Source organism: Embiotoca jacksoni, unplaced genomic scaffold (assembly GCF_022577435.1).
Source record: "Embiotoca jacksoni isolate LCO1_2020_lvr unplaced genomic scaffold, fEmbJac1.0.p SCAF_62, whole genome shotgun sequence".
NCBI classification, from domain to species: Eukaryota; Metazoa; Chordata; class Actinopteri; family Embiotocidae; genus Embiotoca; species Embiotoca jacksoni.
In genome coordinates this window covers 180,595-204,431 of record NW_027185417.1, presented here as the reverse complement: position 1 = coordinate 204,431, position 23,837 = coordinate 180,595, and the positions used below count along the sequence as shown (strand labels likewise).

Genomic DNA, 23,837 nt, shown 5'->3' with positions numbered 1-23,837 from the left:
TTACCTAATTTCTTTTAGTGTGTCATAGCTGTTAAATGTAGGTATTTTTTACTCAAAACAAGGGGTGAAATCTACCCAAACAAATTGAGCGCAAATTGTCACCTCACTTTTATTGAGTAGATTCTGTAGGTTTATTTTTACAGTGTACTGGTGGATGGAGAGGTTAAAAAAGGGGAATGGATTCCTCCTCATCCTCACAACAAACCGCCTATTGGCCCTAACAAACACATCAGTCTGGTTCAGTCAAACAGAGGACAAACAAATCAGATACAACGGATATGACGTGTTCAAAGGGAGTTGACTCAATAAAAGAATGTGTGAGCTGAAGACTGAAACTATTCAGAACCAGAACATCGAGCGGTGACACGACTTCACACATCAACCACCTGAAGAACTGTAAAAAGAATAAAAATGAACACCCAACATGCTTGGCGTCGTAAGTACATTTGTAACTTTCATACTCATTTCATGTTTTAACACACTTCCTACAGTAAATTTGAGCTTCTCATAAAAAACTCAAGTTCCACCCATTTAATTGATTATTTGTTTTTATCAGTTTTATTAACTATTTATATCTTGTGTCTTTCTTTTATCGTTATTTATGAAACACTTGTTCCATCTGATTCAGAGAGGTACTTGTGTTCTGTTTTGATTGTGGAATATAAACTTCCAACAATTTCTAAAACCTTTAAATAGATTTTTTTTTTTGTAAAAAGAAGTCAACTCACCTTAAGGTTAGGTTAGGTAGTTACTTTATTAATCCCCGAGGGGAATTTTTTTTTCGCTACAGCAGCATACAGAAGCAATAAGATAATAATAGAACAATAGAAAAACAATAAAATAGCAGTAAAATAGCAGTAAAAATATACATATAAAATATAAAATGCACAGTATATATAGTACAGTATATATCTATATATATAGTATACAAACAACCAAGAAACACAGACAACAGTGTTATTGTTGTGTGATGGATTCATTATGGAAAGCTATTTTGAGGGATGTCCACTCAAGCAAATACATACTGAGAGTGATTCTGCTTAGAGTCTGATTGAAAGAGTTGTTATGTTTTGGTTTTGGTTTTGGTTTGCATGTCATTTGAAATATGTTACTGGGTGTAGCCACATTAGATGTGTTTTTAAAGCTGGGAAATTGTCTGGTCCTTGGCCCTGTTCCAGTTAAGTTAACAGCAATCAGGACAGAAGTTCACAGGTAAAAACCTTGATTAAAAAAAACAGAGTAATGAAACAGAGGACTGTGTCCCTGAAATGTTTTTGGTCTTTGCAATGTCAGCTATTCTTCGTAAGCAAGGTTCACTGTTTTGCTTCTCAACATGAAGTTGTTCATTTAAGCCTGAAATTGATGAGGGTTGATCAGAAATTACTACATTTATTATTTATTAGGAAGAACAGCCCTACAATTGAGCTTCAAAGCAATTTCTTTGATCACAGAAATATGCATTCAGCTTGCACTATATTCTTGCTGAAAGCTCTCAGTTGAGTGAAGATTTCTTGACCAGGCCGTTGGAGGAAAAAACAACCAGGACGTGAGTCACGAGCTGCAACTTGCGAGAACTTTGCTCACACCGGACTCGAGTAACTCGGCAGAAGATATTTCATACAAACCTAATTGAAACTAGCCGATGCCAGAAATGATCGTGTCGTGAGTTGTTGTTAATTCCTGGATCCTGACAGGTCATGTGTGCCTCTCAAGCTGCAGCAGTCTGTTTAAACAAGGGGGCGGGGCTCTGCTTGAAGCTGCTGCAATGTGTCTGTTAGAAGCCTTCATCAGTGCGGATATTCACACGTTAATTTCGATGATACTCGTATTCATCAGAAGTACATTATTAGAAGTATTGGTTTCAGCCGAGTACTCATCTCTGCCCTACAAATCAGTCTTCAGCATTGCTTTTAGTTACAGTGTGAACTTTGTTGTTGACCTCTGACCTTTGGGACCCTCTGGCGTGTAGGACCTTTGTGTCCTGACTTCCTGCTGTGCAGGACAACTCGGTGATGCAGGAACATACAGGATCATCCTTCAAAGGGTCGCATCCGACTCAACGTTGGTCACAAGGACAGGTCACACATCAACTTCTAATAAACAGTTTGCTTCCAGTTCAGATGTTTTTTTAATGAAATGCATCAGAGCTCAAATGTTGTTTCTCCTTCATGTCACCCAGCAGCTTGGCGTTGCCCAGCTTTTACTCCAAATAACAAACTAACTGGGTTTTTTCAGGGTTTTATGTGCAAAGATATTCAATTCAATTTTATTTACATAGCGCCAAATCACAACATGGGTTATTTCATGGCACTTAACACATTAAAGTCCTTACAGCAAGACTTTACAATATTATAGAGAAACCCAACAATTCCCAAATATTGTTTTCAGAGAGCTGCTGATAGAGGTATGGTGGTGAAAACTGGAATTTAGAGTTTACCGATCACAACATCAGTAACATTTTTGTTATATTCTCCAACAGAACCAGAGGAACCGGACTTTAGGATTGTTATTGTTGGAAAAACTGGAGTTGGGAAGAGTGCAACAGGAAACACCATCTTAAGAAAAAAAGCTTTTGAGTCTAAACCGTCTTCTTCCACAGTAACATCAGCGTGTCAGAAGGAAACGGGACAGTTTGATGGTCAAAGTCTGGCTGTGGTTGATACTCCAGGTCTGTTTAACAAGAAAGATCAAGAGAAGGTGACGAGAGAGATCGCTAGATGCATCTCATTTGTTCCTCCTGGTCCTCATGTGTTCCTGATGGTGCTGAATGTCAACAGATTCACAAAAGAAGAACAAGAAACAGTGAAAATCATCCAGAAGATGTTTGGAAAGAATTCAGCAGATTACAGCGTGGCCCTGTTCACCCACGGAGACAACCTAGAGGATGATGGAGTCACTATTGAAGAAATAATGGGTCAAAACCCAGCTCTCTTTGACTTCGTCAAACAGTGTCGTGGAGGATATCATGTCTTTAACAACAGAAACAAGGATCCCTCTCAGGTCAGAGAGCTGCTGATGAAGATCAAGTCGATGGTTCAGAAAAATGGAGGAAGATACTTCACCAATGAGATGTTTGAAGAGGCCGAGAAAGCCATAAGAGAAGAAACAGCACGACTTCTGAGAGAAAATCAACAAATGGAGGCCAGTGTAGCAAGATCAGGAGCAGAGAAAGATAACTCAGTTATCCAGAAAATTCTACCTTTCATTGGAGTTGCTGTTGGAGTTGTTGCTGGAGTTGCTATTGGAGCTGCAGTGGGTCCAGCACCTCTATTGCCAGCTGCAGCTGGGATGGCAAAGAACTCATGCATCACACAGTGAAAATCTGAGTTTGTTAAAGTCACATTAACATGGAGATTCAGAACATAATCATTAGTTTTCATTGGATCAAATTTTTGTTTCTTTGTTTCTGCTTTTCCGCAGACTTGTTTTTATACAAACAAGCTGTTTTCTGGCATTTTACTGATTAAGATTGTCTTAATTTCGCTCATCATAATTTATTATTCACAATGTGATTAATGGGACAGATTAGTAATCTTTAGTCCAAATCAATCAGCAAGTCATATTGTGTCATTTGTCTTTTGAAGGTGTACAAACTGAAGAAACTCTGTTTTCTTTGTTGAATGATGCATCGTGATTAAAAAAAAAGATGAATATTATTAATCAAGGAATCAGCCAGTTTGCAGAAAGGAGGTCAGACATGTGTGTGTGTTGATTAAAAAGCTACAGAGACAGTTTGCTTCATGTATCTTCTGTATTTCCGCTATGTTCTAACATGTCAATAAAGATCATTATACAACTGAAATTCTTTATCGAGGCCTTTATTGCACAACTCATTTATTTATTTAAAGCATCCAAATGGAAGCTGTAACGAATAAATAATGATAAAATACTTTTAACTACAGTTTTTTTTGTTATTATTTTGCCTGCTCCAAGAGGATAATGACTGTTCATGTGGTTAATGTTATTATTTGTGCACTGACCCTGGTGGTCAGAAGGTGTTTGACTCGGTGCCGCCCTGCTGATAAGATGTGTTGTTTTCAGACTCAGACCTGAGGGTGGAGCTGGTGGGTCAGGAGAGAGTGGGGAAGAGTTCAGCAGGAAACACCATCCTGGGAACGAAGGAGTTTGACTGCAAGCACAAGACTGCAGATCAACCACCTGAAGAACTGTAAAAAGAATAAAAATGAACACCCAACTTGCTCGGCGTCGTAAGTACATTTATAACTTTCATACTCATTTCATGTTTTAACACACTTCCTACAGTAAATTTGAGCTTCTCATAAAAAACTCAAGCTCCACCCATTTAATTGATTATTTGTTTTTATCAGTTTTATTAACTATTTATATCTTGTGTCTTTCTTTTATCGTTATTTATGAAACACTTGTTCCATCTGATTCAGAGAGGTACTTGTGTTCTGTTTTGATTGTGGAATATAAACTTCCAACAATTTCTAAAACCTTTAAATAGATTTTTTTTTTGTAAAAAGAAGTCAACTCACCTTAAGGTTTGGTTAGGTAGTTACTTTATTAATCCCCGAGGGGAAATTTTTTTCGCTACAGCAGCATACAGAAGCAATAAGATAATAATAGAACAATAGAAAAGCAATAAAATAGCAGTAAAATAGCAGTAAAAATATACATATAAAATATAAAATATAAAATGCACAGTATATATAGTACAGTATATATCTATATATATTATATACAAACAACCAAGAAACACAGACAACAGTGTTATTGTTGTGTGATGGATTAATTATGGAAAGCTACTTTGAGGGATGTCCACTCAAGCAAATACATACTGAGAGTGATTCTGTTTATAGTCTGATTGAAAGAGTTGTTATGTTTTGGTTTTGGTTTTGGTTTGCATGTCATTTGAAATATGTTACTGGGTGTAACCACATTAGATGTCGTTTTAAAGCTGGGAAATTGTCTTGTCCTTGGCCCTGTTCCAGTTAAGTTAACAGCAATCAGGACAGCAGTTCACAGGTAAAAACCTTGATTAAAAAAAACAGAGTAATGAAACAGAGGACTGTGTCCTTGAAATGGTTTTGGTCTTTGCAATGTCAGCTATTCTTTGTAAGCAAGGTTCACTGTTTTGCTTCTCAACATGAAGTTGTTCATTTAAGCCTGAAATTGGTGAGGGTTGATCAGAAATGACTAAATTTATTATTTATTAGGAAGAACAGCCCTACAATTGAGCTTCAAAGCAATTTCTTTGATCACAGAAATATGCATTCAGCTTGCACTATATTCTTGCTGAAAGCGCTCAGCTGAGTGAAGATTTCTTGACGAGGCCGTTGGAGGAAAAAACAAACAGGAAGTGAGTCACGAGCTGCGACTTGCGAGAACTTTGCTTGCACCGGACTCAAATAACTCGGCAGAAGATATTTCATACAAACCTAATTGAAACTAGCCGATGCCAGAAATTACGTGTCGTGAGTTGTTGTTAATTCCTGGATCCTGACAGGTCACGTGTGCCTTTCAAGCTGCAGCAGTCTGTTTAAACAAGGGGGCGGGGCTCTGCTTGAAGCTGCTGCGATGTGTCTGTCAGAAGCCTTCATCAGCGCGGATATTCACACATTAACTCCGATGATACTCGTATTCATCAGAAGGACATTATTAGAAGTACTGGTTTCAGCCGAGTACTCGTCTCTGCCCTACAAATCAGTCTTTAGCATTGCTTTTAGTTACAGTGTGAACTTTGTTGTTGACCTCTGACCTTTGGGACCCTCTGGCGTGTAGGACCTCAGTGTCCTGACTTCCTGCTGTGCGGGACAACTCAGTAATGCAGGAACATACAGGATCATCCTTGAAAGGGTCGCATCCGACTCAACGTTGGTCACAAGGACACGTCACACATCAACTTCTAATGAACAGTTTGCTTCAAATTCGGATGTTTTTTAAGGAAATGCATCACAGCTCAAAGGTTGTTTCTCTTTATGTCACCCAGCAGCTTGGCGTTGCCCAGCTTTTACTCCAAATAACAAACTGTAACTGGGTTTTTTCAGGGTTTTATGTGCAAAGATATTCAATTCAATTCAATTTTATTTAAATAGCGCCAAATCACAACATAGGTTATTTCATGGCACTTAACACATTAAAGTCCTTACAGCAAGACTTTACAATATTATAGAGAAACCCAACAATTCCCACATGTTGTTTTCAGAGAGCTGCTGATAGAGATATGGTGGTGAAAACTGGAATTCAGAGTTTACCGATCACAACATCAGTAATATTTTTGTTATATTCTCCAACAGAACCAGAGGAACCGGACTTTAGGATTGTGATTGTTGGAAAAACTGGAGTTGGGAAGAGTGCAACAGGAAACACCATCTTAAGAAAAAAAGCTTTTCAGTCTGAAACATCTTCTTCCACAGTAACATCAGAGTGTCAGAAGGAAACAGTAGAATTTGATGGTAAAACACTGGCTGTGGTTGATACTCCAGGTCTGTTTATCTCCAACAAAGATCAAGAGGAGATGAAGAGAGAGATCGCTAGATGCATCTCATACACTGCTCCTGGTCCTCACGTGTTCCTGGTGGTGCTGCAGATCGGCAGATTCACAAAAGAAGAACAAGAAACAGTGAAAATCATCCAGAAGATGTTTGGAAAGAAGTCAGCAGATTACACCATGGCCCTGTTCACTGGCGGAGACGACCTGGAGGCAGATGGAGTCACCATTGAAAAATTCATTGGTCAAAACCCAGATCTCTTTGACTTTATCAAACAGTGTCGTGGAGGATATCAGGTCTTTAACAACAGAAACGAGGATCCCTCTCAGGTCAGAGAGCTGCTGATGAAGATTAAGTCGATGGTTCAGAAAAATGGAGGAAGATACTTCACCAATGAGATGTTTGAAGAGGCCGAGAAAGCCATAAGAGAAGAAACAGCACGACTTCTGAGAGAAAATCAACAAATGGAGGCCAGTGTAGCAAGATCAATAGCAGAGAAAGATAACTCAGTTATCCAGAAAATTCTACCTTTCATTGGAGTTGCTGTTGCTGGAGTTGCTATTGGAGTTGCTGTTGGAGTTGTTGCTGGAGTTGCTATTGGAGCTGCAGTGGGTCCAGCACCTCTATTGGCAGCTGCAGCTGGGATGGCAAAGAACTCATGCATCACACAGTGAAAATCTGATTTTGTTAAAGTCACATTAACATGGAGATTCAGAACATAATCACTAGTTTTCATTGGATCAAATTTTTGTTTCTTTGTTTCCGCTTTTCCGCAGACTTGATTTTATACAAACAAGCTGTTTTCTGGCATTTTACTGATTAAGATTGTCTTAATTTCACTCATCATAATTTATTATTCATAAAGTGATTAATGGGACAGATTAGTAATCTTTAGTCCAAATCAATCAGCAAGTCATATTGTGTCATTTGTCTTTTGAAGTTGTACAAACTAAAGAAACTCTGTTTTCTTTGTTGAATGATGCATCGTGATTAAAAAAAAGATGAATATTATTAATCGAGGAATCAGCCAGTTTGCAGGAAGGAGGTCAGACTGTGATGTGTGTGTGTTGATTAAAAAGCTGCAGAGACAGTTTGCTTCATTATTCTTCTGTATTTCCGCTATGTTCTAACATGTTAATAAAGATCATTATACAACTGAAATTCTTTATCGATGCCTTTATTGCACAACTCATTTATTTATTTAAAGCATCAAAATGGAAGCTGTAACGAATAAATAATTTTAAAATACTTTTAACTACAGTTTTTTTTATTATTTTTTTGCCTGCTCCAAGAGGATAATGACTGTTCATGTGGTTAATGTTATTATTTGTGCACTGACCCTGGTGGTCAGAAGGTGTTTGACTCGGTGCAGCCCTGCTGATAAGATGTGTTGTTTTCAGACTCAGACCTGAGGGTGGTGCTGGTGGGTCAGGAGAGAGTGGGGAAGAGTTCAGCAGGAAACACCATCCTGGGAACGAAGGAGTTTGACTGCAAGCTCAGCTCCACGCCTCTGACTCTGAGCAGCAAGAAGGTAGAAGGTGAGGTTCTGGGTCACCGGGTCTCCGTGGTCGACACCCCGGGACTTTTCAGCACTCAGCTGTCAGCAGAGAAGGTGAAATCTCAGCTGTTAGAGGCGCTGAGGCTGAGCTCTCCGGGTCCTCACGTCTTCCTGCTCACCGTCCAGCTCGGAAGACTCACCGAAGAGGAGCAGGACGAGGTGAAGACTCTGGAGGACATACTGAGTCCCGACGTCTCCAAACACACCATGGTGCTGTTCACCTACGGAGACCAGCTGGACGACATCGACATGGAGCAGTTCATCAAAGAGGACGACAACCTGCAGGAGCTGCTGAGGAGCTGCAGCGGTCAGTACCAAGTGTTCAACAACAGAGCGATGGGAGACGGGAGTCAGGTCCGAGAGCTGCTGGAGAAAATAGACTCCATCTCTGAGGGAGGACGCTCATATTATAAGAAAAGGCCTCTGTCTGTGAGGGACATGATCATTCGCCAGTCTGTCCTGATTTTCAATTCCAGAGCTTGGAGGATGATCTACCAGATATGCTGCTGGGTTTTTAACAGCATCTACAACTTCATGGACTACTTTATGTGAGAAATCACTGTATGAAGGAACATAAGTGTGTGTGTGTGTGTGGGGGGTGGTCCATTGGGAAGCTTAAGAGAGGAGATCTGACACAATGTTAAGATGTTTATTTGGTACTTAAAAGACATCGAAACAACATCTGAGAATAAAACACAACGTAGAAAGTGTAGAATACCTTTAAATGAATGAAATTGTCATTGGACAGAGTTTAGAAAGGAACACACTTTGTGTATATGAGATCCCACAATTCACACTGAACATCAATGCTCGGCTCTAATATAGCACATCTTTATCTTTGGGTTTATTAAGCGCTTTCCAATTTTTGCTTCCCATTCACACGTCAGCGGTGACAGATCTGTCACGCAAGGCAGGATGTTCACCTGCAATCCACAGCAACTCGGGGTTTGGTGTCTTTCCCGAGGACTCTTTGAAATGTGGAGGGCAAGGCCACAGATACATCCGTCCACTACAGCAAAACGTGAGATAGCCACGCTTCGGCCTCTCAAGGCGTGACAGTTTCACATTTTCCTGTAGTGGCCGAAAATGAAACCTACTGCATTGCGTACGGCCGTGTGATTTACAGGAAAAGGAAAGTTTTAGGAAAAACACACGGAAACAAAAACAACTCAAGAACGACGTTGTCACCTCCTGGATTCAAACCTTTGTCTGCAGTGTGTTCACCTGCCTAATCTTTGTAATTTCACCTAAATCTTGTAAGTAAAGCTCACCGTTTGTTTCACAACCTGTCTCAGTGTCATATGTTACCCGTGGCAACAAACAGTGACTTCACACCTTTGGTTTGTGAGTTTGGATTTTGGCCGTTGCCAGCGAACAACTTTGGAGCCAGAAGTGACCGTATATATTTGGACGAGCTGCAGGGTCACGAGCGGTGGATCCAACTGAGAACCCGAGGACACTTTAACAGGAAACCTGACTGCACCACAGGCCTGTCAATCAAGCAGACACGCCCCTCAAAACATACAGCTTTTTGAGACTTAATATTTAATTAATGATGTAATTAATTTTAGATTGACCACCAGAAAACCAATAAGGAGTGACTTTAGCAAATGAGACCTTTATGACTTGTGTAAAAATATTGACTTTAATTTAGTTAAATGGGAATCTGTGGAGCATTTTTGGTGCCTGACAATCAGTCAATCAAAGTATTAATAATAATCCAGTTCAACCAGTGAATTGACATTGTTGTATTCTTATCCTCTTCCCTTGCCTTTGCAGTAGGCTGCCACGCACACACACACACACACACACACACACACACACACACACACACACGTGTAAATGACTTTCACCTAAAGAGACTGTAAACACTCCATCATGTCCTGTCCGTTTTTCGGGGAGGGTGGATGGATGACGGCGTGCTGTGGCTCTGACATGAACCATGTTGTGCTGCTGAAGGTTTCTGAATGACGTAAAGTTTGACATCCGCGTGGAGACAAACGATCGTGACTCGTGCAGCTCACCATAAAGCTGAGTGTGGCTGCAGACTGCGGTGTTTAAAGAGTATAACGAGAGTGATGCTGCGACACCTGGTGGCTGAAACGAGAACTTTCTTTGAAAGTGAGTTATGGAGCTCTGATTCAGGTCCAACTGTTTTTTTCATTTAGTCCTATCTCCATCCATCATGTTGCTGCTGGTTTCCATGGCAGCACGCTGATCAGGCTAATTCAGGTTCATTTTCAGTTCCTTGTTCTGATTTCTTTTGCATAAATCTGCATTATGTGAACTACAAACTAGATTTAAGGTTCGAACAAGAAGAGAGAAGAAGCAGTTTGGCGCTTTGAAGCTGCAGACTGATTTATTACTGATCGATCAATCAATACGCTGATCCCTGTATCTCTCCACCGCCCTCTTTCTCTCTCACACAAACACACTGCACTTCATTTAATCAACTTTACTGCAACACACACACACACACACACACACACACACACACACACACCACACACACACACACACACACACACACACACACACACACACACAGGGATAATGTGTGTTTCAGTGTGTTAAGGGTCTTTTCTTCCACTTCCTCATCTTACTTCTTCTTCTTCTGAAATACAGAAACAAACTCAGCAATAAGAACCGGTGGAAAACACAAAAAGACCTTTTCTCTGTGTGTGTGTGTGTGTGTGTGTGTGTGTGTGTGTGTGTGTGTGTGTCGTGTGTGTGTGTGTGTGTGTGTGTGTGTGTGTGTGTGTGTGTGTTGGACTCGGTTCACTTCCTGTCAGAGGAGAGCGAGGGGGGAGGACTAGGGGCGAACGACAGAGAGACAGATTGAAAACAGACGTTGGCTCTCTCTCCCTCTCTCTCTCTGCTGGTGTAAGTGAATGTCTCTCACTCTTTTTCTTCCCTCAGTGCTGCAGACTCTCTCTCTCCCTCTCTCTCCCTCTTTCTCTCCTACTGTGAGTCAGTCTGTTGGTTTCCATTCGTCGTTCGTCTGGAATGAACTCAGACTGAAGAGGAGAGAAGAAAAGGAGGGTAATAACACAGAAAGAGAGGAAGAGGAGACAGAAACAGTGAAGAAGAAGAAGAAGAAGAAGAAGAAGAAGAAGAAGAAGAAGAAGAAGAAGAAGAAGAAGAAGAGGAGGAGGAGGAGGAGGAAGGAGAAGAAGAGCAGCCGAAGGTTTGAACAAACTCAACATCTTTTCTTTCTTTTCTTTATAACTTCTTGTCCTGATCAGATTCAGCGCAGTACGTCTGGCGTAAAGTCACCACATTCACAGAGCTGCTGCAGGACTGAACACAAGCAGCCTGAGATCACGTCACAAATCTGTCAAATCTGCATGCAAACTTGAAAATAATCAGAAAGGTTGAGGCCTTTCGAGAAAAACATTTTTCAAATGACACGAGAAGTTCTGACATGTCAACAACAACAAAAAAATATTTCAGATTCTGCACTATTTTCAGATTCCCTTGACTTGTATTTGTTCCTTTGAACCAGCGTTCAGGTGGATTTGATTAACTCGTCAGAAATCAATCGACCTGCAGCCGCCGCTCACCTGTCAGAAATACAAAACAACAGACACGAGCACCCTACTGTTGGACGGTACCACCGACTCGTCGTCATGGTAACCCAAACATAGCCGACCTCCCGGGTTGAAGTCCTATGTTTCATCCGTCCATCCACCACCAAACACTTTCTTCACCCTCTTCTCCGTGGGCAGCGTCGACTCGTTTCCGCTCGGCTCTACTCTGCTCTTTCTTTTTTTTTTTTTTGGTGGTTTTCCATTAATCCGTGAAGAGTATACTTGGTATCTGTCGTGTCGGTACATTCGTAGTACCGAGCTGACATGAAAACACCGCAGCAGTGATGTATTGGTCAGAGGGAATCCTTGCGTCCCCGCACATGGACCACCGTTTCAATTTTTACTGCACCTACTATTATTTGTACGACATGAGTAACGGCAGCCATTACTGATCCGGTGGATGAACTGCAGACGTTCCTCTGTTTGATGGCCGCTGAAAGGATTCAACGAGAGCTGGACGGAGTCGCAAAAAAAAAAAAAAAAAATTCATAAAATATTCAGAAACTTTTAGCTCCATCGACCGACTTCCTCCATTTCTCCCGTCTTAATCGCTACGACCACTAAAAGGTCGCTAAAATTTAGACACTTTGTCAACAATCAACCAACGTTGTTGTTTTTCAGTGTGAGGACGGGATCAGACATCGCTGACTCAGCAGCATTGCCACAAGTGGGAAACGTGGTTGAATTTAAAGCACCACAAGTCAGATTGTTTCTCTGAGCAGAGAGGAGCTTTCTCAGCATCAAATTACAGCCGGACTGAATGTTTCTAAAAGGTGCAGAACACAAGACGCCAATCAGCCAAAGTCCTGCCGAAGAAGGCGGTTTTAGTCGTGGTTTCGGAGGACGAGGAGCATCTCTGGTCTTGAATTATGGAAACAAGTTCAATTTACCTGAATCCCAGGTTGAGATGCGTGTCAGTAACAGAAGCGTGAAGATGACCAGGAGAGAGAACGACGCCGTGGATCATCGTGAAACATGGTGACGGGGAATAACAGGATGTTTCTGTCTCCTTCCAAAGGTCAGAGGTCACCGACGGCTGTTGATCATCTGATCGGAACCAGTGAGGAGGCAGAGAGCGTGAGCTCCGACATGGAGCAGTGACGGACAGGTGAGAACACGTGTAGTGCAGGTGAGTGTGACATCGGAGCTGCTCTGCTATTGGCTGCTGCGACACGTTGATGTTGAGCTTTTTCTTTTTTCTTTTTTTTTTGTAATTGTTATGAGATTTCGGAGAAAAAAAACTGTGAAAAGTGGCTCGTTCTTCCTCTCTGAGCGACAGTCAAACAAATAGAAAAATATTCACAGCTGAGATGCAGAAACCAAAATATGTCTCTTTTCTGATAATTATTGATCAACTGACCAGTTCAACAGTGCAGTGCTGGCTGGTCACAGACAGTCGGGGTCATCGGGGGCCCCCCGGGGTCGGGCCCTGGTCCGAGTACCTGCTCTGAGAGCTCAGTGTGAAGAGTATAGATGCTCTCTTGTATCCACACTGACCATATGTTTCTGTTTGCTGAGCTCTCATTGGCTGCCTGAGCACTGACTGGTTGGTTGTTTTGGATCAGATTTAAACCTGCGAAGCATCTAAAGGATTATTAGATTATTACCTGTAGAGATCAATACCTATGTAGATTATTACCTGTGTAGAAAAACATCTGTAGCTGTGATGTCAGCCGTTGCATCACAACATAGAGGCTGATCTGATAATGACGTCATAATCGGTGACCTCACTGGGCTCCTGCAGCTCTGACCTTAGATCAGATTCAACAGGGCAGAGCGGCCATGTTGTGATTGGCTGAAAGCTGCGATGGTGAGCTGTGCTCGGTCTCCTCACCGCTGCCCACAGGAACTTTCACATTTATTTTCTTCTTCGGTGGTCGACTCACATTCCTCCCTCACACAGTATTCAACCAGGCCTCCGATTGGCCGAGATCCTTGAGGACTAGACTCTGATTGGAGGACTGGGCTCTGTGAAAACATTCACAGAGGAATGTGTTCTCGTCCATTTGAGCCATCAGTTAAGAAAAAAAAAAAACGACCCGACTGATTTAACAGACGTCGACTGTTTATGTGTGACTGACTTCAGACCTTGAAGCAGCGCTGGAGGAAGTATTTTACTGAAGGAAAAGTACAGCAGTGCAGAAATACTGCAGAAAACATTTTACTCGTGCAGAAGCAGAGAAATATTAGCATTAAAATATACTTTAGACAGAAAACAAATCATGTTCACTATACCGTCTTTTAATCATGGATGCATTGATGTTTTCATCACAGTAACTGCAACTGCCACATGTAGCTGAAACATAATATTTCCCTCTGGACTGTGGAACTACTGCAGTAAAAGAAGAGACTTTTCTATTCTGCCGACAAATGTTCATCAAACGAGACATTAAATCAGTGATACAGCAGACGGAAGGCTGACACTGAATGTCAAAGTGTTAAACCCGCTCTGATCAATACTTTAGATCCTACATGTCCCATGATGCAACGGGCGACTGTCTGTTCTGGGTCTGTAGGTTGGTCTCTCTGTAAAACTGCAGCGTGTTGACGAATCACGTTCAGCTTGAACACACCTGACACCTGTTGAAGCAAAGTCATTAAATAAAGTTTACTTTGCTTACTGCGTTTAAACAGATATTCGACTTTTATTTTGAAATGTCTGCTCTCTGTGTTGTCATTGGTCAGGATCCGCGACCATGATGGTGGCCTTCAGGGGGCAGACAGGAGGTCTAAACCTGCTGCACTTCCTTTTGGGTGAGTTACAAAACTGAATCATCAATTAGAGTTTAGACGTGAAATGACAGATGACTGTCTACCTGTCTGTCTGTCTGCAGGTGTGTTCCTGGTTTGTCCTGAAAGGGGCGTGTCTTTGGAGCTGCAGCCTTCAACCTCTGAACTTCTGCTCAACTCAAGCTCCAACTACACTGTGGTCAGTAACACCTGTCTGCCTCTGTCTGTCTCTAAAGGTACCTGTCTGTCTCCTTAACTGTGTTCAGGGACCCGTCTGTCTACTCAGGTGTGTTCAGGTGCCTGTCCGTCTCCTCATGTGTGTTCAGGTACCTGTCTGTCTCTTCAGGTGTGTTCAGGTACCTGTCTGTCTCTTCAGGTGTGTTCAGGTACCTGTCCGTCTCCTCATGTGTGTTCAGGTACCTGTCTGTCTCTTCAGGTGTGTTCAGGTACCTGTCTGCCTCCTTAGCCGTGTTTAGGTTCTTCTCTTTCCCCGTAGCTGTCTGTCTCTGTTTGTCTCTCCAGACGAGTGTTTGTCTCCTCAGGTGTGTTCAGGGTGGAGTCAGGTGACGTGGCGGTTACCTCAGGACTTTCATGTAGACGGGGTTGTCGTGGACAATCAGGGGTCCAGCAGCATCCTGCAGCTCTTTAACGCCACCTGGAAGAATTCTGGGAGATACACTTGTGAGGAGGCGTTGTCCGATCAGATCAGGAACGTCGATGTCTTCATACCTGGACGAGGTAACAATGTACATCCCCCCGTAACCGTGATTCTCTGACGCGTCTGTCCCACCTGTTTCTCTGACATGTCCATCTTACCTGTCCCCACACCCCCTCAGGTCCGGATGAATGGTTTGTCCCTGTGGGTCCAGGCGTGGTGATGAAGGAGGCGGAGGAAGATACCATTCCTTGCGTGGTGTCCGACCCGCAGCTCAACGTCTCTCTGTTTGAACGTCCCAATAGGATGCCGGTTAGCGGGATGACGTACGAACCGGGCCGCGGCTTCACGGGTCGTCTCAACGACACGTCATACGTGTGCTTGGCCGCCCGCGGAGCCGAGGAGAAAGAGTCCCATGTGTACTATGTCTTCAGCATCATAGGTGAGGTCAGGTTCAGAGATTAGATTAGATTAGATTAGATTAGATTAGATTAGATTAGATTAGATTAGATTAGATTAGATTTTTTTTTTAAAAAACGATCATTTTTAGATTATAACACTTCCCATACCTGCCTGTCTCTTTCTGAACCTGTCTGTCTCTCAGTCCCTAAAGAGATGGAGGTGGACCTGACCGTGTCCAGCAGTGTGTTGAAGCAGGGGGAAGTTCTCACTGTCAACTGCACCGTTAAAGAAAGTGAGATGGTCTTCTTCTCCTGGGACTTCCCCCGCAGACAGGTACCTGTCTGTTTACCTGTCTGTCTGAACTATAATATCACCTAACTATGATGAACAGTTAATTAATGTGATGGGGTTTGTCCTGCAGGAAATTGAGCCTCTGACAGACTTTTTGCCCAATCGGATACGCTCCTTTGTTAACATCTCCACGGCAACGATGGCAGATTCAGGTAGATGTTTTGGGAAAATTCCTGATGCTGCCTGACAGACCGCACCGAGGGAACCAAAGTCTCACAAACTTTGTAGTTCATAACTCTGTTGTGATCAACAAATGGATTAGTGACATTTATCAATTACCATTTTAACAAATCCAAAGCTTTGTTGCTTTGATGAGGTCTTTGGTTGTTTGTCGTGTTACCATGGTAACGAGATACGTTTTTTGGTTTTTTTTGTCCTACAGGTGTGTATGTGTGTGCAGTGGAGGAGACGATTCAGGGACGAACTGTGAAGAAAAACATCACAGTAACGGTACTGGGTGAGTACACACACGGTAAAGTACACACTAAGTACACACACACACACACACACACACACACACACACACACACACTTAATACAAATAACAGAATAGTCATTAAGACACACACACACACACACGCAGGTAAACTGTCTCTCCGTCTCTGCACAGACCGAGGTTACATCTCCCTGTGGCCTTCAGGTGAGACCAACGTGTCATCTCTCCTCCATCAAACGGTGGAGTTTAGTGTGGAGATCGAAGCCCACCCCGCCCCCACCGTCCTCTGGACGAGAGACAACCAGACTGTTGCCACGGAAACCACCTCCATCACCACAACACACGTGATGGACAGCAGGTAGGTCAGAGGTCAAAGGCAAAATAAGAATAAGGAAATATACACTAATTGATTGATTGATTGATTGATTGATTGATTGATTGATTGATTGATTGATTGCAGGTATGTGAGCACACTGACACTGGTTCGAGTGCAGATGGATCAGACAGGAAGTTACACCGCCACCGTTTCCAATGACGACGATTTCGACGAGGTTGTCTTTGACCTGGAGGTCAAAGGTCAGAGGAAGAAGGGATGATTGACAGGTCACTGAATGTGTTTGCCTGTGTATGTTTACCTGATTGTGTGTGTGTGTGTGTGTGTGTGTGTGTGTGTGTGTGTGTAGCACCCCCCAGGATCACATCTCTGTCAGAGGTCGGCAGTAACGCTGTGCTTTGTGTCAGCGAGGGAGCTCCGCCCCCTTCTGTTACCTGGTACACCTGTCACAGCTCACTCAGGTAAACACACATACACGTATACACATACACACACAGTGTAATAGTAGCCATTTTACCCACCTGTTCTTTAACCTGCTGCAGGTGTAGTAATTTGAGTGGCGGCTGGACGAGCCTATCAGCAGCCTCGGAGGGCGTGACCCTGCGGCAGAACATCACTGAGGTTGGCGAGAGAGGCGTCACCCAGGTAACTTGTGACATCATCAGTGGGCTTTCATCAGATGGGAGGAGAAAGGAGAAAGTGTGATGATATGAAGATGAGTGACAGCTCTCTGTGTGTGTGTGTGTGTGTGTGTGTGTGTGTGTGTGTGTGTGTGTGTGTGTCTCACCTGTGCAGGTACACAGTGTGTTGACTCTCCAGGCTCTCAGCTCTCTGTCAGCTGTACGCTGTGAAGCCAAAAACTCAGCGGGACGTCGAACCAGGGACCTGCGAGTCGTGTCCAGCTGTACGTAAGCACTGTTTCGTTGTGCTGGTCTGCCCGATCAGATTCTCAGTGTTTTGTTATTGTCCCTCTGGGAAAGGACATACGAACCAACATGTCCGAGCACAGGGTGGATCATCGGTGTACCTGATACCACTCAGGTGAGAGCAGACGACCCAAACATTTTGTAAGTGGGGAACCGGGAACGTCCAGCTAAAGACCACGAGGTCTTTGACTTCGCCCTCCGGAAGAGTTTCTCATGCATCGTGGGGAGGTCAGTGATGTGGGATCAAAGTAGGCCGTGATTAAAGCAGCTGCCCAAAGCTGTGGTCAGAAGGAGGTTCAGCAGGAACTGAGGCAGATGGTGTTACTGCTTGTATTACTGATGACTGACAGGAATGACTATGAAACTGTATTCTTGACATCATGTGATACTCTCTCTCTCTACCTGTCTGTCTCCCTCTACCTGTCTGTCTCTCTGACTGTCTCCAGCTCTTCTGTCTCAGGTAGTGGTCTTGGTAGCAGTTCTGGTTCTGGTCGTCATCGCTGTCATCTTTCTCATCATCCTCATCATCCTCTGCAGAAAAGTCAGTATTCAGAGTCGCTTCAACGGTATTATACTCGATATACAGTACAGCGTAGTCTGTAAGTATTTCCTAGTTGTCATGACGACAGGATCTTCTAGCTTCTTGTCTCCTTCTGTTTGTAGAAACCTCGTTATGAGGTTCGTTGGAAGGTGATAGAGTCCGTGAGTGCTGACGGACAGCAGTACACCTACCTCGACCCCGCCCACCTGCCCTACAACTCCGCCTGGGAAATACCACGAGACCACGTAGCTCTGGGTAACACCTGGAACGGTGTAAACTATTCCTGTCCAATGGTTAAACTAATTCCAGATGAACGGTAACATTTGAAGCCTCAGTCTGTCCATCTCACCTGTCGGTCCCTTTGACCTCTGTTCTCAGGTCAGGTGTTGGGTTCAGGTGCGTTCGGTCGTGTCGTCGAGGCAACCGTCTCTGATCTGATTCACTCTCATTCTACAACCAAAGTGGCTGTGAAGATGGTCAAACGTACGTACTTGTATCTCCGTTTGTCTGCCAGGTTTAATTTAAATGTCAAATCCTGTTTGACTCGGTCTCGGTTTCTCCAGCGAGAAGTGATGCGGTTCAGTCTCTGATGTCAGAGTTGAAGGTTATGGTTCATCTCGGTCCTCACCTGAATGTCGTCAACCTGCTGGGAGCCTGCACGAGAGAAGGTACATACTTTAATCCTGATTCAATCCGGATTTAATCTTAATGTAATCCCGATTTAATTTAATGGTAAACTAATCCTGATTTAACTCAGATTTGCCCAAAATTAAACACGAATTATTTCAAACTAATCCTGATAATTCCCTGAACTAATTCTGACTTAATTCCTAACTAATCCTGATTTGACCCTAAATTAACCCGAAACCAATTCTGAATAACTCACCAAATAATCATGTCTTTACTCTTAAATTAAGTGATCTTGATTTATCCTAAATGAAAACTGGTTTAACCCTGAACTAATTCTGACTTAATCTTAAACCAATCCTAATCTGTTCCTGATTTAATTCATGTTTATCTTTGTCTTAATCATAAACTAATTATGATTTAATCCTAAATGAAGTATCATTCTGTCACCTGTCTGCCTGCTCAGGTCCTGTCTATCTGATCACTGAGTTCTGTCGTCATGGAGACTTGGTAAACTACCTGCAGAGGAACAAACACACTTTCCTACAGGGCAACACACACAGCAAGAGGTGACCACACACACACACACACACAGAGTGTCCTCTGCCTCCCTCTCCATGTACCGACTGAGTGTCTCTGTCAGTGACAGCGATGGCGGTTACATGGACATGAACAAAGAGGAGAGCATTCAGTACGTCGCCATGAAGGAGCTCAGCTACGCCGACATCGAACCCGCCATGTACGAGACACCATACACGCCAGCAGGTGATGGACACACCACCCGTCACGTATGACCATCCCCGACTCTTCATATATGATAAATCATCATCGTTAACGGTGTTGTTCTCCTTCAGACCAGCAGGAGGCGCCGTTGCCGTCCCTGAGCGACTCTGCTCTCCTCAGCCTCAATGACCTCGTCAGCTTCTCCTACCAGATCTCTCAGGCCATGAACTTCCTCTCCTCCAGGAAGGTACGGCTGCTTATCAGCACATCACACATCGATACGCCGATACATGACCGTAGATACCGTCACGTATGTTAACTCGTCAGGAAAACTGGTGGAAGATGTGTCAACATGTTATTTTACATCTTGACATGTTACATATAATTTCCACATGTAATAATTGACATGTTCTATCTCATCTTCCCGTGTTACATGTGACATGTTGTATCTAATGTTCACATGTTGCATGTTACGTGTTCTATCCCATGTTCTTGTGTTGCATTTTGACATGCTAAACTTCCTGTTGGCGTGTTGCATGTCCCTTCAGTGTGTCCACAGAGACCTGGCAGCGAGGAACGTCCTGGTCTGTGAGGGGAAGCTGGTGAAGGTCTGTGACTTCGGTTTGGCCAGAGACCTGCTGAAGGATGAGGATTACATCGCCAGAGGAAACGTCAGTCAACCAGTTGAATTAATTGCTCCTAATGCTTCTAATAAAGTTCATCAGATCAGGTGTGAATCCTCGCTGCCGCTTTGTTCTCAGAGCTTCCTGCCCCTGAAGTGGATGTCGCCAGAGAGCATCTTCCAGAACATTTACAGCTCTCAGAGCGACGTCTGGTCCTACGGAGTCTTACTGTGGGAGATCTTCTCTCTGGGTAAACCAGTCTGAATAGTGAATATTTGTACACACCAGTCTGACCAGTGAACATCTGTACAAACCAGTCTGACCAGTGAACATCTGTTGTTGTGTTTGGTCCCAGGCTGCAGCCCGTATCCCGACCTCGCAATGACCCAGGAGTTTTACTCTGCTCTGAAGAGAGGATACAGAATGAATCGACCTGAACACGCGCCTCAAAACATGTATGAGAGATGGATGGAAGGATGGATGGATGGATGGATAGGCAGACAGATAGACAGACAGACAGACAGACAGACAGACAGACAGACAGACAGACAGACAGACAGACAGATAGATAGATAGATAGATAGATAGATAGATAGATAGATAGATAGATAGATAGATAGATAGATAGATAGATAGATAGATACTTTATTAAACAGCAGCATATAAAGGTACAGGGCAAAGCAATAAAGCAATACAAAATAGATGCAGTAAAAAAATATTAAATATAAAAAAAAAATTAAAATGCACCTTATATAAAAATAGAATAATATTAAATTAAAGTAAAAGATAAAATAATACTTCTCAAGTTTCTGATCCGCGGTGAAATCCCAAATGTGCACTAACCAGTGGTCACAAAAACGTGGTTTGTATGTGGAAAGCTGCGTTTCTGCTCCATCACATCTCCGACTCCGTGATTCTGTCTGCAGTTATGACCTGATGAAACGGTGCTGGGACGAGAAACCTCAGTCCAGACCTTCCTTCTCCTCCCTGGCTGTCTCCGTGGGAAACATGTTGAGTGACGACTACAAAGAGGTACCAAACATCTGTTGGACATCTGCTTCCTGCCTCACGCGCAATTATCATTGTGTGATTTAGTGTGAAATAAACACGACATGGTTGTTGTTGTTGTTGTTGTTGTTGTTGTTGTTGTTGTGTGTCAGCATTACCTCCAGATGACAGAAGACTTCCTCAAAGGAGAAAATCCAGCTGTTGTTCGATCGAGACTGAGTTCATCCAGAACTGCTGAGGATCAGACCGACGGGCAGACGGACACACGCGGTAACACACATGCGACATGACAACACACGTGACACAGAGACACACAAGTTCAACACGACAACAACAGATCAGATCACTCTGGTTAATCCCCAAAAAACTAAACTCAAACCGCATCTCTTTCTTTTCCTTCACAGGAAGTCCCACCCCCCAGGCGAAAGTCCCCCTGGCAGAGGCGGAGCCGGAGGAGGCAGGCCCCTCCCACGGCACTTACGTCATCCCTGTCACTGACATCACCATAGAGAGCGGCAACGGCGCTGCGCTGGACGCGGTCAGGTACGACGCGGTCAGCTCTGCCACAGAGAGCCGTATTACTGTTCAAGAGCTAGACTGAACATGTGTTGCTGGTTTTTGCCTGTTATAACAGAAGCTACGGCAAGAGGGAGGCGGGAGCTCTTCAAATATAATACGCCTCCGCAACCGCTTGAGCTCAGTAGATGTCCAGAATCACCACGGTTTCAAGATCAATGTCGCCATGTCAGTATCTGGTCCCATTCCCCCCCCCCCCCCCCCCCTCTGTTCCTGAGTTATGGTGCTGAACAATCGCCAGAAAAGAGTTTTTGCAGAACCTTGTTATGTCACAGTTAGGTTGACCTTTGACCTTTTGGATATAAAATGTAAAACATCTGCAGGGAAGTGTTGAGAGTCATCGAGTGCAGCTCAAAACTTGTGCCCGGAGGTCAGAGGTCAAAAACAAACGAAAGAAATGTGTCTTTAAGGTTCAACACACAAACACTCAGATTCATAAACTTGCTGCCGATCACACCTCCATGTTTTCGCCATGACGATGAAGATGACGCTATGTTTCCTCTGCAGCCCTCAGCTGTCGGATTCCCCCGACATCTTGGAGTCTCAGGAAGCACCAGAAACACAGGAAGTGACATCAGAAGACAGAAAGGAAGTGACATCAGAGGACAGACAGGACGCTGCGGACCCTCCCGCATCGTCCTGCAGCCGTGAGGGAGATGAGGAGAGCTGCCTGTGAGCGGTTTTAATCTGCCGGACAGACAACTGGAGGGTTTAATGAAACCCAGGATGTCTGCACCTCCAGCTCGACCGATTATAGGAGGGTCCAATGTGCCCTCAGGACTGACTGTAAGGTTGCCAGAAAAAAATGTTTTTTTTTTAAATATTTTTACATGTAAACCTTCATTTTAAAACACGAGAGAGAAAACATGAGGAAGTATCAGTATTATAACTGTACAGCAGGTCCTGAATCAGATTTATAACCCTACTAATATCCTTCATGTACTCTGTGCTAGATGTATATCTGTATTTTCTGCTCTCCGTTTATTCAGACTGCTTTTTTTTTAGACACTTTTTACACAATCTGCTGACTCGTGTCAGAACTTAAGCTCTTTATTAAAAACGTTCTTGAATCAGATCCAGCCTCTCCGTCTTGTTTGAGAAGGTTTTTAATCAATCCTCAGTGCTTCCACCTGAGCTCATAAAAACAACAAATTCAACTCACAGCGTGCTGCAGACATTAGGAAGAAACTAAAGAGTCCCCTGTGTTCATCGGAGGTATTTCTGTCTGTGGCCCCGCCCCCTCCACCAGTCTACCTCCGCTCCCTCTGCCAGCTTGTTTTTTTTTTTTTACTTCCTGTTGGATAGTGGAATAAAGAAGTGCAGAAATGTGCTGAATGTTTAAAAAAAATGTTGCTTCTATCTGAGCATGTTTCCTCTGAAAGAAGAATCGGTTCAAACTGTGACTCAGTCAACAAAAAAGTTCTTCCTCATTTTTTTCTCTGAATGTTAAAAATATAAATTTTCTGCCAAAGCAGTCGACAAATTCTCCGAAGATGTTCAATTAGACACATCAGAAAGAGTCCCCAACATTTCCATCAAGTCCCTAAAATTTTTTAAAATATCCACAACACTTCCCCCGTGAAGTCTCAACTAAGTGTACTTTAAATCTCAGTTTTTAAATCAACATGGAAGTGACGTTTTAAAAAAGCTCAGAATAAAATGTACACGTCTGTGCAACAGCTTCTTTTTTTTTTAGAACAGGTTCTGTCTGCTTAATGCTAAATAACATCTGTAGAAATCACAGGACCACATTGAATAAATATCTTTATTTCTCTGCATGAAAATGGGACGTTCAGCTTTGCTTTGAAAACATTTTGATATATTCAGGGTGAAAACTTTTTCTTGTTGCTCTGATATGTTCAAAGAGTTTTTAAATGTCCTTTAATACGATGCACTCTGCTGCAGAGGTGGAAGAAGTATGATCCTTTACTTTAGTAAAAAGAACAGCACAGAAAAGTAAAAGTATATATTAGCAGTAAAATGTAGTTAAAGTATAAAAGTAAAAGTACTAGGTATTTAGAGCTCGATATTCACTGGATTTTTGGGCCCAATACCAATACGGATATTAGTGATCAAAAAGATCCCGATTTCAATTTATCTGTCGATATTCTTTATATTCACTCAACAGAAATATGTATGAAAACCTTTTGTTTTCACTCTCATTCATCCTTAAAATATCTAAAACCCCTTTTATGCACCTAAAAGGTATATTCATATTTGAATTTGTACACCAATTTGTTAGAATCTGTGCTTTTGAGCACTTTGCGTTTATTGAGATTATCTGTCCACCATCTTTCTTGAG

The 23,837-nt window shown here is 42.9% G+C and overlaps 3 protein-coding genes across 5 annotated transcripts; all 3 read left to right on the top strand.

Annotated features, from left to right (window-relative positions):
• Positions 1–345: 345 nt before the first annotated feature.
• Positions 346–7,620, top strand: LOC138213655 (GTPase IMAP family member 4-like). Of its 2 annotated transcripts, XM_069174898.1 has the most exons (3): positions 346–436; positions 4,042–4,208; positions 6,261–7,620. In XM_069174898.1, the coding sequence occupies exons 2-3, from the start codon at positions 4,184–4,186 to the stop codon at positions 7,127–7,129; spliced, it is 894 nt and encodes a 297-aa protein (XP_069030999.1). In that variant the 5' UTR covers positions 346–436; positions 4,042–4,183; the 3' UTR covers positions 7,130–7,620. The 2 variants fall into 2 exon arrangements, with proteins under 2 accessions (XP_069030999.1, XP_069031000.1); XM_069174899.1 differs by lacking the exons at positions 4,042–4,208; positions 6,261–7,620 and adding an exon at positions 2,480–3,793 and having other exon boundaries at positions 348–436.
• Positions 7,435–9,271, top strand: LOC138213618 (GTPase IMAP family member 6-like). Its single transcript, XM_069174845.1, has 2 exons — positions 7,435–7,441; positions 7,856–9,271. Exons 1-2 carry the CDS (start codon positions 7,435–7,437, stop codon positions 8,563–8,565), a joined length of 717 nt encoding a protein of 238 aa, XP_069030946.1. The 3' UTR covers positions 8,566–9,271.
• A 1,696-nt stretch (positions 9,272–10,967) lies between these two features.
• LOC138213625 (platelet-derived growth factor receptor beta-like) lies at positions 10,968–22,610 on the top strand. Of its 2 annotated transcripts, none has more exons than XM_069174853.1 (28): positions 10,968–11,200; positions 12,622–12,732; positions 14,289–14,357; positions 14,438–14,532; positions 14,876–15,071; positions 15,170–15,430; positions 15,593–15,723; positions 15,812–15,893; positions 16,124–16,198; positions 16,352–16,535; positions 16,638–16,753; positions 16,861–16,972; positions 17,054–17,156; positions 17,307–17,415; positions 17,884–17,978; positions 18,101–18,233; positions 18,357–18,461; positions 18,542–18,646; positions 19,072–19,174; positions 19,255–19,370; positions 19,460–19,575; positions 19,877–19,999; positions 20,090–20,201; positions 20,307–20,406; positions 20,878–20,983; positions 21,112–21,229; positions 21,364–21,502; positions 22,043–22,610. In XM_069174853.1, the coding sequence occupies exons 3-28, from the start codon at positions 14,300–14,302 to the stop codon at positions 22,209–22,211; spliced, it is 3,162 nt and encodes a 1,053-aa protein (XP_069030954.1). In that variant the 5' UTR covers positions 10,968–11,200; positions 12,622–12,732; positions 14,289–14,299; the 3' UTR covers positions 22,212–22,610. The 2 variants fall into 2 exon arrangements, with proteins under 2 accessions (XP_069030954.1, XP_069030953.1); XM_069174852.1 differs by having other exon boundaries at positions 10,969–11,200; positions 19,249–19,370.
• The last annotated feature ends 1,227 nt before the right edge of the window (positions 22,611–23,837 follow it).

Coding starts and splice junctions, on each gene's coding strand:
- LOC138213655 (XM_069174898.1), top strand. CDS start 4,184: ATGAACACCCAACTTGCTCGGCGTC. Junction 4,209..6,260: donor CACCCAACTTGCTCGGCGTC/GTAAGTACATTT, acceptor ATTCTCCAACAG/AACCAGAGGAACCGGACTTT.
- LOC138213625 (XM_069174852.1), top strand. CDS start 14,300: ATGATGGTGGCCTTCAGGGGGCAGACAGGAGGTCTAAACCTGCTGCAC. Junction 15,894..16,123: donor GGCAACGATGGCAGATTCAG/GTAGATGTTTTG, acceptor TTTGTCCTACAG/GTGTGTATGTGTGTGCAGTG. Junction 17,979..18,100: donor TCATCATCCTCTGCAGAAAA/GTCAGTATTCAG, acceptor TTCTGTTTGTAG/AAACCTCGTTATGAGGTTCG.